A 17,110-nucleotide genomic window follows, 5' to 3' on the forward strand; every position below is an offset into this window, starting at 1 on the left:
TCTATGATCCTCCTCTCTACCATTCTCCAGTAGTCTATGATCCTCCTCTCTACCATTCTCCAGTAGTCTATGATCCTCCTCTCTACCATTCTCCAGTAGTCTATGATCCTCCTCTCTACCATTCTCCAGTAGTCTATGATCCTCCTCTCTACCATTCTCCAGTAGTCTATGATCCTCCTCTCTACCATTCTCCAGTAGTCTATGATCCTCCTCTCTACCATTCTCCAGTAGTCTATGATACCATTCTCCAGTAGTCTATGATCTCCTCTCTACCATTCTCCAGTAGTCTAGTAGTCTACCATTCTCCAGTAGTCTATGATCCTCCTCTCTACCATTCTCCAGTAGTCTATGATCTCCTCTCTACCATTCTCCAGTAGTCTATGATCCTCCTCTCTACCATTCTCCAGTAGTCTATGATCTCCTCTCTACCATTCTCCAGTAGTCTATGATCCTCCTCTCTACCATTCTCCAGTAGTCTATGATCTCCTCTCTACCATTCTCCAGTAGTCTATGATCCTCCTCTCTACCATTCTCCAGTAGTCTATGATCCTCCTCTCTACCATTCTCCAGTAGTCTATGATCTCCTCTCTACCATTCTCCAGTAGTCTATGATCCTCCTCTCTACCATTCTCCAGTAGTCTATGATCTCCTCTCTACCATTCTCCAGTAGTCTATGATCCTCCTCTCTACCATTCTCCAGTAGTCTATGATCCTCCTCTCTACCATTCTCCAGTAGTCTATGATCCTCCTCTCTACCATTCTCCAGTAGTCTATGATCCTCCTCTCTACCATTCTCCAGTAGTCTATGATCCTCCTCTCTACCATTCTCCAGTAGTCTATGATCCTCCTCTCTACCATTCTCCAGTAGTCTATGATCCTCCTCTCTACCATTCTCCAGTAGTCTATGATCCTCCTCTCTACCATTCTCCAGTAGTCTATGATCCTCCTCTCTACCATTCTCCAGTAGTCTATGATCCTCCTCTCTACCATTCTCCAGTAGTCTATGATCCTCCTCTCTACCATTCTCCAGTAGTCTATGATCCTCCTCTCTACCATTCTCCAGTAGTCTATGATCCTCCTCTCTACCATTCTCCAGTAGTCTATGATCCTCCTCTCTACCATTCTCCAGTAGTCTATGATCTCCTCCTCTCTACCATTCTCCAGTAGTCTATGGTCCTCTCTCTACCATTCTCCAGTAGTCCTCCTCTCTACCATTCTCCAGTAGTCCTCTCTACCATTCTCCAGTAGTCTATGATCCTCCTCTCTACCATTCTCCAGTAGTCTATGATCCTCCTCTCTACCTCTCTAGTCCATTCTCCAGTAGTCTATGATCCTCCTCTCTACCATTCTCCAGTAGTCTATGATCCTCCTCTCTACCATTCTCCAGTAGTCTATGATCCTCCTCTCTACCATTCTCCAGTAGTCTATGATCCTCCTCTCTACCATTCTCCAGTAGTCTATGATCCTCCTCTCTACCATTCTCCAGTAGTCTATGATCCTCCTCTCTACCATTCTCCAGTAGTCTATGATCCTCCTCTCTACCATTCTCCAGTAGTCTATGATCTCCTCTCTACCATTCTCTCTCTACCATTCTCCAGTAGTCTATGATCCTCCTCTCTACCATTCTCCAGTAGTCTATGATCTCTACCATTCTCCAGTAGTCTATGATCCTCCTCTCTACCATTCTCCAGTAGTCTATGATCCTCCTCTCTACCATTCTCCAGTAGTCTATGATCCTCCTCTCTACCATTCTCCAGTAGTCTATGATCCTCCTCTCTACCATTCTCCAGTAGTCTATGGTTCTCCTCTCTACCATTCTCCAGTAGTCTATGGTTCTCCTCTCTACCATTCTCCAGTAGTCTATGGTTCTCCTCTCTACCATTCTCCAGTAGTCTATGGTTCTCCTCTCTACCATTCTCCAGTAGTCTATGGTTCTCCTCTCTACCATTCTCCAGTAGTCTATGGTTCTCCTCTCTACCATTCTCCAGTAGTCTATGATCCTCCTCTCTCATTCTCTCTATGGTTCTCCTCTCTACCATTCTCCAGTAGTCTATGATCCTCCTCTCTACCATTCTCCAGTAGTCTATGGTTCTCCTCTCTACCATTCTCCAGTAGTCTATGGTTCTCCTCTCTACCATTCTCCAGTAGTCTATGATCTCCTCTCTACCATTCTCCAGTAGTCTATGGTTCTCCTCTCTACCATTCTCCAGTAGTCTATGGTTCTCCTCTCTACCATTCTCCAGTAGTCTATGGTTCTCCTCTCTACCATTCTCCAGTAGTCTATGATCTCCTCTCTACCATTCTCCAGTAGTCTATGATCCTCCTCTCTACCATTCTCCAGTAGTCTATGGTTCTCCTCTCTACCATTCTCCAGTAGTTTATGGTTCTCCTCTCTACCATTCTCCAGTAGTCTATGGTTCTCCTCTCTACCATTCTCCAGTAGTCTATGGTTCTCCTCTCTACCATTCTCCAGTAGTCTATGGTTCTCCTCTCTACCATTCTCCAGTAGTCTATGGTTCTCCTCTCTACCATTCTCCAGTAGTCTATGATCCTCCTCTCTACCATTATCCAGTAGTCTATGGTTCTCCTCTCTACCATTCTCCAGTAGTTTATGGTTCTCCTCTCTACCATTCTCCAGTAGTCTATGATCTCCTCTCTACCATTCTCCAGTAGTCTATGATTCTCCTCTCTACCATTCTCCAGTAGTCTATGGTTCTCCTCTCTACCATTCTCCAGTAGTCTATGGTTCTCCTCTCTACCATTCTCCAGTAGTCTATGATCTCCTCTCTACCATTCTCCAGTAGTCTATGATCCTCCTCTCTACCATTCTCCAGTAGTCTATGGTTCTCCTCTCTACCATTCTCCAGTAGTCTATGGTTCTCCAGGGGTGGTCCTCCTCTCTACCATTCTCCAGTAGTCTATGGTTCTCCTCTCTACCATTCTCCAGTAGTCTATGGTTCTCCAGGGGTGGTTCTCACCTGTTTGTAGTCCTTGTGCAGCTTCTTGTATTGGAACATGTTGCAGAGGACTGTGGCGCTGCTTTGGATGCTTTCAGCTTCCCAGGGCTACAAGAGAGACAACATAAAGATTATATTTAATCAAAGCTGCTACCGATCAATACACTGGGGGACAGTAAATATTATATAGCTGCTTCCAATCAATATACCAGGGACAGTAAATATAATATCCCAGGAACAGTAAATATGATATACCAGGAACAGTAAATATGATATACCAGGAAGGAGTAAATATGATATACCAGGGCCAGTAAATATGATATACCAGGAACAGTAAATATGATATACCAGGAACAGTAAATATGATATACCAGGAACAGTAAATATGATATCCCAGGAACAGTAAATATGATATACCAGGAAGGAGTAAATATGATATACCAGGGCCAGTAAATATGATATACCAGGAACAGTAAATATGATATACCAGGGCCAGTAAATATGATATACCAGGAACAGTAAATATGATATACCAGGAACAGTAAATATGATATACCAGGAACAGTAAATATGATATACCAGGGCCAGTAAATATGATATAGCAGGAACAGTAAATATGATATACCAGGGCCAGTAAATATGATATACCAGGGCCAGTAAATATGATGTACCAGGGCCAGTAAATATGATATAGCAGGAACAGTAAATATGATATACCAGGGCCAGTAAATATGATATACCAGGAACAGTAAATATGATATCCCAGGGCCAGTAAATATGATATACCAGGGCCAGTAAATATGATATACCAGGGCCAGTAAATATGATATACCAGGGCCAGTAAATATGATATACCAGGAACAGTAAATATGATATACCAGGGCCAGTAAATATGATATACCAGGGCCAGTAAATATGATATACCAGGGCCAGTAAATACCAGGAACAGTAAATATGATATCCCAGGGCCAGTAAATATGATATACCAGGGCCAGTAAATACCAGGAACAGTAAATATGATATCCCAGGGCCAGTAAATACCAGGAACAGTAAATATGATATCCCAGGGCCAGTAAATATGATATACCAGGGCCAGTAAATATGATATACCCTGGGCTGATCAAGTAGACATTGTCCTTGTTGGAGAGGTTAGCATCCTTATCATGGGAGTGAAATGAGGTATGTCTCGATTGTTTCTACCCATTTATTCGTATTGTTATTTAACCTTGTATTTAACCTTCACTTAACCAGGGGGATACTATTTTTTGAGGGGACCTGGCAAGATGTCAACAGGAAGTAGTCAATGTGTACACACTACACAAGACAAAACATTAAACATCACAATGGTCAACAACATTATCCTATATCAGAGATTTACTCGGCAAGTGATTCCCTCTCCTCCAGCTTTAAAGTATTTTGCAGCTTGTTCCGAGACCAAGGAGCATTATAAGAGAAGGTTATTTTTCTCATTTCAGTCATGGCCTCATAATACTACATCTGTGCGCTTGGGGCTGGGACAGGCAGACAGGGCTGGGTTAATGCTTGGAAAACGTGTTACCAAATTGTCTGAAAGATAGTATATAGTATGCAAATTGTATTCTGTATCCACTCCTCTAGGAAACACTGTTACTATGGGGACCAGTAGTGAAGAAGTGGCCATCTGAATGGATATCACTCATAATAACTGACCAGCAAAAACTCTAGGCACTAGTATAGCCGAGAGCCTGTATGCATAATAACAAGTCTAACTCCTCGCTGTTGCAGAACGAGACAGGGCTGTCTACTCTCGCCTTTAATATTACCATTCACACTCGAACCCTGGACATTTCTTGGTCAAATCACATGGTCAGTAAAATCTTTTGTCACAACATTCCTACTCATTTTCCATATACCTGCTGTCATGGGAGTTCTTAATGGCCACCCAGTTTCTATTAAACATCAGGTTAAATACCATCAGAAACACTGCTACCAATATTCCTCCCATTCCATACCTGCTGTCGTGGCAGTTCTTAATGGCCACTAGTTTCTGCAGCCCGTTGAAGAAGGCGATGTCCCGGGCTGCGATGGAGCTGGAGGTCACCAGGTTGTTCAACGTTCCACAGATGTTGACCACCACGTCGCTCGACGGCTCCCTCTGCTGACCGTCAGCAGGCAGTTCGGTCACCAGGTTGTTCACTACCTTTGTGGCTGGAGAGAGGAACGTTTTATTGGTTGACCTGTAGTTGTGTTGTTGGTCCTTGCTCTAAAATTAAATAAATGCCCCCCCCAGCCGGTTTCGCTTATATGTCATTCAAGGACAAATTCTGACTTTGTGTTCCACATGTGCAATGCAAATGTTAATGCAAATCTCACATTGCCATGAAATCAATCCCTAATATCCATGAAAGATTTCTGCCGAGATCTGCTGTTCCCGTGATGTCATGTTTAAAAAAAGAAACCGTATGCCGCAACCAATTTCCCATCTGTGACAAAATTACAACTACTTTTGTATTGAAGTGGGTCAAAGGTCAAAGGTAAACACGTATTTTGTCTATGGTTACTGACCCATGGCGTTCTTGTCCTTGGCATGGCGTGACAGGTTTCTGAGGAAGCCGGTGAGGGATCTCAGCTCCAGGTCATTATTGGTCCTCAGTTTGTCCAACATCACAGGAAGTATCCTCTCCTGCTCCAGAGCCACATGACTCAGCACCTCCGCCCACTGAGGATGGAGAGAGAGAGAGAGATTCATTGAAAGGTATGTACAAGTCAAGAACACTTTAAATGCTGTATTTGGCCTTGTCCATAAACAACCCCTACCCCCATAGATTTGCTAAAATCTTCAGATCCCCACAAGTGTCTGGGATAGGGCTTGTTTCTGGACAGAGTTATCAACCTGATCCATGTCAATGATCTGACTTGGAGCTGCTCCCTCTCTTGGGAGAGAGAGAGGTCATTCTACACCTTCATAAAAAAGGGTTCCAAAAGGCTTATTTGGGTGTCCCCATAGGAGCCCTTTGGTTCCAGGTAGAACCCTATTGGGTTCCACATAGATTCTTCTGTAGAAAGGGTTCTACATGGAACCCAAAGGTGTTTTACCTGGAACCAAAGGGTTCTTCAAAGGGGACAGCTTAGTTTCTAAGAGCGTTGAGACAGTGTTCCCAACCTACTTAAGTTACTGTACGTTGTAACCCAATCACATCTTGCTCTGGCTGCTGAATTGCCCATTGGCATGGGCAACTCTCAACACTCACCCTCTTGTCTCCTGCGGTGATGTTCTGCAGAGCCCCGGCTGCAGCCTCGCGGGTAGTGGAGTTATTCTCACAGCCCTGCAGCACGCTGTTATACAGCCCCACCACCTGGGGGTGCCACAGCCACTCCAGACCCTTGGGTACACGGGCCACCTCCGTGAACGTAGCCATGTCCTGGTTCTTCCTCTGACAGAAGGGAAAGGAGTCAATGTGATAAAGGAGTTACATTTTCACACAGACAGGGTCATTCTGAATAGCATTAAGACAATTAGGGTCATTCTGAATAGCATTAAGACAATTAGAGTAATTCTGAATACCATTAAGACAATTAGAGTCATTCTGAATACCATTAAGACAATTAGGTCATTCTGAATAGCATTAAGACAATTAGGGTCATTCTGAATAGCATTAAGACAATTAGAGTAATTCTGAATACCATTAAGACAATTAGAGTCATTCTGAATACCATTAAGACAATTAGGGTCATTCTGAATACCATTAAGACAATTAGGGTCATTCTGAATACCATTAAGACAATTAGAGTCATTCTGAATACCATTAAGACAATTAGGGTCAGTCTGAATACCATTAAGACAATTAGGGTCATCCTGAATACCATTAAGACAATTAGGGTCATTCTGAAAACCATTAAGACAATTAGGGTAATTCTGAATACCATTAAGACAATTAGGGTCATTCTGAATACCATTAAGACAATTAGGGTCATTCTGAATACCATTAAGACAATTAGGGTCATTCTGAATACCATTAAGACAATTAGGGTCATTCTGAATACCATTAAGACAATTAGGGTCATTCTGAAAACCATTAAGACAATTAGGGTCATTCTGAATACCATTAAGACAATTAGGGTCATTCTGAATACCATTAAGACAATTAGGGTCATTCTGAATACCATTAAGACAATTAGGGTCATTCTGAATACCATTAAGACAAGTAGGGTAATTCTGAATACCATTAAGAAAATTAGGGTCATTCTGAATACCATTAAGGCAATTAGGGTCATTCTGAAAACCATTAAGACAATTAGGGTCATTCTGAATACCATTAAGACAATTAGGGTCATTCTGAATACCATTAAGACAATTAGGGTCATTCTGAATACCATTAAGACAAGTAGGGTAATTCTGAATACCATTAAGAAAATTAGGGTCATTCTGAATACCATTAAGGCAATTAGGGTCATTCTGAATATCATTAAGACAATTACGGTCATTCTGAATACCATTAAGACAATTAGGGTAATTCTGAATATTATGGTCATTCTGAATACCATTAATTAAGACAATTAAGGTTCAACTGCTAAACTGACAGAAGAACAAGAACATTGAAGAACAACGACAACGGAAGAAGGAGGACCAGAAGAGTATAAGAGGTTTGACAGTGAGATACATACATCTTTGACTTTCTTGCTCTGAGGGGTAAAGCAACCAATGGCTTCACTCCTGCTTGTTTCCTGGCCTCTGGTTGGTCCTTCCAGACGTAGCTGGGCTGAGGGCGGGATCTCACTGTACAGTTGGTAGGAGAGGTTCCTCAGAACACATAAAGAGTTCTCCACACCCTGGAAACATACAGAAAAATGATTAGGTCCATACTGAAATTAGATCATCTGATGTGTGGTAAGGGGTCTGGTGCAAAATGCCTGCTGTGGCATCACCCAGGTAGGACATTATTGGTTGCGGTGAGTTTCCCCTTTCGTTGCAAAGCGCTTTGAGCATCTGGAAAGGCACTATATATATATATATCCAATCGATAATGAAAGGATTATTCTACAATGCGCTTGGCCTCACCTTTTCCTCCACCTTGCCATCCTGTACCGAGGCCTGGATGTATCCTACCAGGGCATCCACCAGACCGTTGGTCTCGCGCATCTGACGTCTGGTCTTCTCATTCACTGAGCTCAGGTTCCTGGGGACAGCAGGGTGAGAGGTTAGAGGTTCCTGGGGACAGCAGGGTGAGAGGTTAGAGGTTCCTGGGGACAGCAGGGTGAGAGGTTAGAGGTTCCTGGGAACAGCAGGGTGAGAGGTTAGAGGTTCCTGGGGACAGCAGGGTGAGAGGTTAGAGGTTCCTGGGGACAGCAGGGTGAGAGGTTAGAGGTTCCTGGGAACAGCAGGGTGAGAGGTTAGAGGTTCCTGGGGACAGCAGGGTGAGAGGTTAGAGGTTCCTGGGGACAGCAGGGTGAGAGGTTAGAGGTTCCTGGGGACAGCAGGGTGAGAGGTTAGAGGTTCCTGGGGACAGCAGGGTGAGAGGTTAGAGGTTCCTGGGGACAGCAGGGTGAGAGGTTAGAGGTTCCTGGGGACAGCAGGGTGAGAGGTTAGAGGTTCCTGGGGACAGCAGGGTGAGAGGTTAGAGGTTCCTGGGGACAGCAGGGTGAGAGGTTAGAGGTTCCTGGGGACAGCAGGGTGAGAGGTTAGAGGTTCCTGGGGACAGCAGGGTGAGAGGTTAGAGGTTCCTGGGGACAGCAGGGTGAGAGGTTAGAGGTTCTTGGGGACAGCAGGGTGAGAGGTTAGAGGTTCCTGGGGACAGCAGGGTGAGAGGTTAGAGGTTCCTGGGGACAGCAGGGTGAGAGGTTAGAGGTTCCTGGGAACAGCAGGGTGAGAGGTTAGAGGTTCCTGGGGACAGCAGGGTGAGAGGTTAGAGGTTCCTGGGGACAGCAGGGTGAGAGGTTAGAGGTTCCTGGGGACTGCAGGGTGAGAGGTTAGAGGTTCCTGGGGACAGCAGGGTGAGAGGTTAGAGGTTCCTGGGAACAGCAGGGTGAGAGGTTAGAGGTTCCTGGGGACAGCAGGGTGAGAGGTTAGAGGTTCCTGGGGACAGCAGGGTGAGAGGTTAGAGGTTCCTGGGGACAGCAGGGTGAGAGGTTAGAGGTTCCTGGGGACAGCAGGGTGAGAAGTTAGAGGTTCTTGGGGACAGCAGGGTGAGAGGTTAGAGGTTCCTGGGGACAGCAGGGTGAGAGGTTAGAGGTTCCTGGGGACAGCAGAGTGAGAGGTTAGAGGTTCCTGGGAACAGCAGGGTGAGAGGTTAGGGGTTCCTGGGGACAGCAGGGTGAGAGGTCAGGGACGGGACAGGCAAACAGAAATCAGAGCTGACATTGAACTCTATAGTGCAGGTGAGAACAGTGTCCTTACCCGAAAAATAATGTGAAGAATGAGAAGAATAACAGAAAGTGTACTATACTGTACTATACTAGTGTACTATACTGTACTATACTAGTGTACTATACTGCAGTGAACTATGTAGTGTACTATACTGTACTATACCAGTGTACTATACTGTACTATACTAGTGTACTATACTGCAGTGAACTATATAGTGTACTATACTAGTGTACTATACTGCAGTGAACTATATAGTGTACTATACTAGTGTACTATACTGCAGTGAACTATAGTGTACTATACTGCAGTGAACTATGTAGTGTACTATACTGTACTATACCAGTGTACTATACTGTACTATACTAGTGTACTATACTGCAGTGAACTATATAGTGTACTATACTAGTGTACTATACTGCAGTGAACTATAGTGTACTATACTGCAGTGAACTATATAGTGTACTATAGTGTATTATACTGTACTATATTATAGTGTATTACACTGTACTACAGCTTATAATACTGTACTATTGTGTATTATACTGTACTATATAATACTGTACTATCCTATAGTGTATTATACTGTACTATCCTATAGTGTATTACACTGTACTATAGCATATAATACGGTACTATTGTGTATTATACTGTACTATCCTATAATGTACTATAGTGTATTATACTGTACTATCCTATAGTGTACTATAGTGTATTATACTGTACTATCCTATAGTGTACTATAGTGTATTATACTGTACTATCCTATAGTGTATTACACTGTACTATAGCTTATAATACTGTACTATTGTGCATTATACTGTACTATATAATACTGTACTATCCTATAATGTACTATAGTGTATTATACTGTACTATCCCATAGTGTACTATAGTGTATTATACTCTACTATCCTATCGTGTACTATAGTGTATTATACTGTACTATCCTATAGTGTACTATAGTGTATTATACTGTACTATCCTATAGTGTATTACACTGTACTATAGCTTATAATACTGTACTATTGTGCATTATACTGTACTATACTATACTGTACTATCCTATAATGTACTATAGTGTATTATACTGTACTATCCTATAGTGTACTATAGTGTATTATACTGTACTATTCTATCGTGTACTATAGTGTATTATACTGTACTATCCTATAGTGTACTATAGTGTATTATACTGTACTATCCTATAGTGTATTACACTGTACTATAGCTTATAATACTGTACTATTGTGCATTATACTGTACTATACTATACTGTACTATCCTATAATGTACTATAGTGTATTATACTGTACTATCCTATAGTGTACTATAGTGTATTATACTGTACTATCCTATCGTGTACTATAGTGTATTATACTGTACTATCCTATAGTGTATTACACTGTACTATAGCTTATAATACTGTACTATTGTGCATTATACTGTACTATACTATACTGTACTATCCTATAATGTACTATAGTGTATTATACTGTACTATACTATAGTGTACTATAGTGTACTATAGTGTATTATACTGTACTATCCTATAATGTACTATAGTGTATTATACTGTACTATCCTATAGTGTACTATAGTGTATTATACTGTACTATCCTATAATGTACTATAGTGTATTATACTGTACTATCCTATAGTGTACTATAGTGTATTATACTGTACTATCCTATAGTGTACTATAGTGTATTATACTGTACTATCCTATAGTGTACTATAGTGTATTATACTGTACTATCCTATAATGTACTATAGTGTATTATACTGTACTATCCTATAGTGTACTATAGTGTATTATACTGTACTATCCTATAATGTACTATAGTGTATTATACTGTACTATCCTATAGTGTACTATAGTGTATTATACTGTACTATCCTATAGTGTACTATAGTGTATTATACTGTACTATCCTATAGTGTACTATAGTGTATTATACTGTACTATCCTATAGTGTATTATACTGTACTATCCTATAATGTACTATAGTGTATTATACTGTACTATCCTATAGTGTACTATAGTGTATTATACTGTACTATCCTATAGTGTACTATAGTGTACTGTACTATCCTATAGTGTACTATAGTGTATTATACTATCCTATAGTGTACTATAGTGTACTGTACTATCCTATAGTGTACTATAGTGTATTATACTATCCTATAGTGTACTATAGTGTACTGTACTATCCTATAGTGTACTATAGTGTACTGTACTATCCTATAGTGTACTATAGTGTACTGTACTATCCTATAGTGTACTATAGTGTACTGTACTATCCTATAGTGTACTATAGTGTATTATACTGTACTATCCTATAGTGTACTATAGTGTACTGTACTATCATATAGTGTACTATAGTGTACTATAGTGTATTATACTGTACTATCCTATAGTGTACTATAGTGTACTGTACTATCCTATAGTGTACTATAGTGTACTATAGTGTATTATACTGTACTATCCTATAGTGTACTATAGTGTACTGTACTATCCTATAGTGTACTGTACTATCCTATAGTGTACTGTACTATCCTATAGTGTACTGTACTATCCTATAGTGTACTATAGTGTACTATAGTGTATTATACTGTACTATCCTATAGTGTACTATAGTGTACTGTACTATCCTATAGTGTACTGTACTATCCTATAGTGTACTATAGTGTACTGTACTATCCTATAGTGTACTATAGTGTACTGTACTATCCTATAGTGTACTATAGTGTATTGTACTGTACTATCCTATAGTGTACTATAGTGTATTGTACTGTACTATCCTATAGTGTACTATAGTGTACTGTACCTGAGACATCCGGTGGTGTTGTAGAAGATGTCAACCTCAGAGGGGCTCTGCTGGATGACCTCAGAGTCTCCACTTCCTGAGAGCGGGATCAGGATCGTCTCTGTGAGCTCAGCTAGCGTCTCCTTGGCTAGTTTCTCCTTCAGGTTGTCTTTGGATGACAGGTTCCACAGAATACCTGACAGAAAACCCAGAGAGAGACACGCACGCTCAGGGTAGTGGGTTCGATTCCCAGGACCACCCATACGTAGAATGTATGCACACATGACTGTAAGTCACTTTGGATAAAAGCGTCAGCTAAATGGCATATATTATTATTATATTATTATATATTAGAAAGTGGGCCGCAGGGTGGTTCACAAACACATCGTAGAAAGCATGATTCTCAGCGGGCAAATTGCATCTTCATAACATACTTTTTCTCGTTGTAAACTCGTCAACTGGTATCTTTTTCTTTTTTTTTTAAAATCAGGTAAATACATCTTTTGGTGACAATATCAACTAGCAAACACGTGTAGTGTGTAACCACTATGACCAGTCTCGTAGGACCTAACCAAGCTGTCATTACAGCTCTCGACAGCCTGTCTTTCTCTCCCTTTCTCCTCTACAGCAGTTCCCCATTGCTGTGCACAAACAAACTGAATGTGTAGAGGGCCAGACAGTGATTGTGTTCTAACAGCTTGACTAGAGGGAGTGAAAGGACTGTGAGTCATACTGGGTGTGGCAGAGAGAACACTACATGTGGAGACAACTCCGTCCTATACACTATGTACTCCTCACACACACCAAAACAGACACCACCTTTTCATGGATGTGTCTTATTCAGGTCCCATAAAGGGTAACGGGTCCTCAGCTCTCCACTCCCTCACCACCACCACGCAACCCAAATATTCCTTATTGGGGTTGACGAACTCACTTGACCCCATAATCTGTTGTAGAAAGCTAGGCGTTGAGGAGTTTCCTTTGAGTCCAATAGAAAGTTTCAGTTCAACCCTCAGCCTGCTTACCGGTCTAGACAGGAGGATGGAAAGGTTAAGATAGACTACAGAGAGGCAGGGACGTTAACTAGAGCAGAGAAAAGCCCTCAGATCTCAGCAATTCAACATGGCCGCCAGTCCACCTATCACAGAACGTTGACTCAGATGTGAATGCCAGTTCTACTCATTCTATTTCCATGGAGTCAACTCTATTGAGAAGCCATGGTGTGAGTGACAGACAGGGCTCTCATACCTGTTATTTCACATAAAGTTCTTTCACCTAACGTTATTTCACCTAAAGTTCTTTCACCAGGTATGTTACGTTCTTTTATTTTTGTTACCCCTTTTTCTCCCCAATTTGATGGTATCCAGTTGGTAGTTACAGTCTTGTCTCATCGCTGCAACTCCCGTACGGAATCGGGAAAGGCAAGGTCGAGAGCCGTGCGTCCTACTGAAACACAACCCAGCCAAGCCACACTGCTTCTTGACACAATGCCCACTTAACCCAGAAGCACCAATGTGTCGGAGGAAACGCCATACACCTGGCGACCGTGTCAGCGTGCACTGAGCCCGGCCCGCCACAGGAGTCGCTTGCGGGCGATGGGACAAGAACATCCCTGCCGGACAAACCCTCCCTAACCCGGACGACGCTGGGCCAATTGTGCTCCGCCCCATGTGTATCCCGGGCGCGGGCGGCTGCGACAGAGCCTGGACTCGAAACTAGCACTGCAAAGCAGTGCCTTAGACCACGGTGCCACTCGGGCGGCTGCGACAGAGCCTGGACTCAAAACTAGCACTGCAAAGCAGTGCCTCAGACCACGGTGCCACTCGGGAGGCTGCGACAGAGCCTGGACTCGAAACTAGTACTGCAAAGCAGTGCCTTAGACCACGGTGCCACTCGGGAGGCTGCGACAGAGCCTGGACTCGAAACTAGTACTGCGAAGCAGTGCCTCAGACCACGGTGCCACTCGGGAGGCTGCGACAGAGCCTGGACTCGAAACTAGTACTGCAAAGCAGTGCCTTAGACCACGGTGCCACTCGGGAGGCTGCGACAGAGCCTGGACTCGAAACTAGTACTGCAAAGCAGTGCCTTAGACCACGGTGCCACTCGGGAGGCTGCGACAGAGCCTGGACTCGAAACTAGTACTGCGAAGCAGTGCCTCAGACCACGGTGCCACTCGGGCGGCTGCGACAGAGCCTGGACTCAAAACTAGCACTGCAAAGCAGTGCCTCAGACCACGGTGCCACTCGGGAGGCTGCGACAGAGCCTGGACTCGAAACTAGTACTGCAAAGCAGTGCCTTAGACCACGGTGCCACTCGGGAGGCTGCGACAGAGCCTGGACTCGAAACTAGTACTGCGAAGCAGTGCCTCAGACCACGGTGCCACTCGGGAGGCTGCGACAGAGCCTGGACTCGAAACTAGTACTGCAAAGCAGTGCCTTGACCACGGTGCCACTCGGGAGGCTGCGACAGAGCCTGGACTCGAAACTAGTACTGCAAAGCAGTGCCTTAGACCACGGTGCCACTCGGGAGGCTGCGACAGAGCCTGGACTCGAAACTAGTACTGCGAAGCAGTGCCTCAGACCACGGTGCCACTCGGGAGGCTGCGACAGAGCCTGGACTCGAAACTAGTACTGCAAAGCAGTGCCTTAGACCACGGTGCCACTCGGGAGGCTGCGACAGAGCCTGGACTCGAAACTAGTACTGCAAAGCAGTGCCTTGAGACCACGGTGCCACTCGGGAGGCTGCGACAGAGCCTGGACTAGAAACTAGTACTGCGAAGCAGTGCCTCAGACCACGGTGCCACTCGGGAGGCTGCGACAGAGCCTGGACTAGAAACTAGTACTGCAAAGCAGTGCCTCAGACCACGGTGCCACTCGGGAGGCTGCGACAGAGCCTGGACTAGAAACTAGTACTGCAAAGCAGTGCCTTAGACCACGGTGCCACTCGGGCGGCTGCGACAGAGCCTGGACTAGAAACTAGTACTGCGAAGCAGTGCCTCAGACCACGGTACCACTCGGGAGGCTGCGACAGAGCCTGGACTAGAAACTAGTACTGCGAAGCAGTGCCTTAGACCACGGTGCCACTCGGGAGGCTGCGACAGAGCCTGGACTAGAAACTAGTACTGCAAAGCAGTGCCTCAGACCACGGTACCACTCGGGAGGCTGCGACAGAGCCTGGACTAGAAACTAGTACTGCAAAGCAGTGCCTTAGACCACGGTGCCACTCGGGAGGCTGCGACAGAGCCTGGACTCAAAACTAGTACTGCGAAGCAGTGCCTCAGACCACGGTGCCACTCGGGAGGCTGCGACAGAGCCTGGACTAGAAACTAGTACTGCAAAGCAGTGCCTTAGACCACGGTACCACTCGGGAGGCTGCGACAGAGCCTGGACTAGAAACTAGTACTGCAAAGCAGTGCCTCAGACCACGGTGCCACTCGGGAGGCTGCGACAGAGCCTGGACTAGAAACTAGTACTGCGAAGCAGTGCCTCAGACCACGGTGCCACTCGGGAGGCTGCGACAGAGCCTGGACTCGAAACTAGCACTGCAAAGCAGTGCCTTAGACCACGGTACCACTCGGGAGGCTGCGACAGAGCCTGGACTAGAAACTAGTACTGCGAAGCAGTGCCTCAGACCACGGTGCCACTCGGGAGGCTGCGACAGAGCCTGGACTAGAAACTAGTACTGCGAAGCAGTGCCTCAGACCACGGTACCACTCGGGAGGCTGCGACAGAGCCTGGACTAGAAACTAGTACTGCGAAGCAGTGCCTCAGACCACGGTACCACTCGGGAGGCTGCGACAGAGCCTGGACTAGAAACTAGTACTGCGAAGCAGTGCCTCAGACCACGGTACCACTCGGGAGGCTGCGACAGAGCCTGGACTAGAAACTAGTACTGCGAAGCAGTGCCTCAGACCACGGTGCCACTCGGGAGGCTGCGACAGAGCCTGGACTAGAAACTAGTACTGCGAAGCAGTGCCTCAGACCACGGTACCACTCGGGAGGCTGCGACAGAGCCTGGACTAGAAACTAGTACTGCGAAGCAGTGCCTCAGACCACGGTACCACTCGGGAGGCTGCGACAGAGCCTGGACTAGAAACTAGTACTGCAAAGCAGTGCCTCAGACCACGGTACCACTCGGGAGGCTGCGACAGAGCCTGGACTAGAAACTAGTACTGCAAAGCAGTGCCTCAGACCACGGTACCACTCGGGAGGCTGCGACAGAGCCTGGACTAGAAACTAGTACTGCGAAGCAGTGCCTCAGACCACGGTGCCACTCGGGAGGCTGCGACAGAGCCTGGACTAGAAACTAGTACTGCGAAGCAGTGCCTCAGACCACGGTACCACTCGGGAGGCTGCGACAGAGCCTGGACTAGAAACTAGTACTGCGAAGCAGTGCCTCAGACCACGGTACCACTCGGGAGGCCGAACACATTCTCTTTTCCAACAACGGCCTGTCAGCGTATCTTACCTGGCTACCTTACAGATGAATGCACTAACTGGAAGTTTCTTTGGATACGATACTATATGACTTTGTTTAGTTTAGTTTATTTTATTTTTACAGGGACAGTGCACATTAATCAACGTTTCAGTAAAAGTGCCGGTTTTAGCCAGCCGGCTAATTTTCAACCGCAGTCCCTGGGCAGGTTATTAAAAACAATTACAATATAGACAATCATTGAGCAGTGAGCACAAGCAGAGCAACGTAGGACAAGCAAGACATAGCATACAGACAGAGCAACATAGAACAAAAAGCAGCAAGACAAAATTCATAAAAGCAACAAAGTGTTTCCACACCTCACAGACAACAGACAACATGGAAAGCGGCAACACACAGCTAGGGACCATGTTCACAAATCTGATTGACCTTTAGCCATGTCTTCAAGCATTTTGTGAAAGTGTGATATGTGGTGCAGTTATGTGTGTCTGATGGCAGTGTATTCCAGACATGGGAAGCTCTCACAGAGAATGCAGATTTACTAAAGGTGCTTTTCCTTGGGGAACTAT

At 44.7% G+C, this 17,110-nt stretch overlaps 1 protein-coding gene across 1 annotated transcript in view; it reads right to left on the minus strand.

Annotated features, from left to right (window-relative positions):
• LOC127908415 (plakophilin-3-like) overlaps positions 1–17,110 on the minus strand; it is a 32,087-nt gene that overhangs the window by 6,928 nt on the left and 8,049 nt on the right. Inside the window, 7 exon segments of the mRNA XM_052466770.1 lie at positions 2,979–3,065; positions 4,949–5,144; positions 5,502–5,655; positions 6,188–6,370; positions 7,602–7,766; positions 7,996–8,113; positions 12,129–12,303. Coding sequence (XP_052322730.1) covers positions 2,979–3,065; positions 4,949–5,144; positions 5,502–5,655; positions 6,188–6,370; positions 7,602–7,766; positions 7,996–8,113; positions 12,129–12,303 — 1,078 coding nt within the window.

This window comes from Oncorhynchus keta, chromosome 17 (assembly GCF_023373465.1).
Source record: "Oncorhynchus keta strain PuntledgeMale-10-30-2019 chromosome 17, Oket_V2, whole genome shotgun sequence".
In the NCBI taxonomy this organism is placed as follows: Eukaryota; Metazoa; Chordata; class Actinopteri; order Salmoniformes; family Salmonidae; genus Oncorhynchus; species Oncorhynchus keta.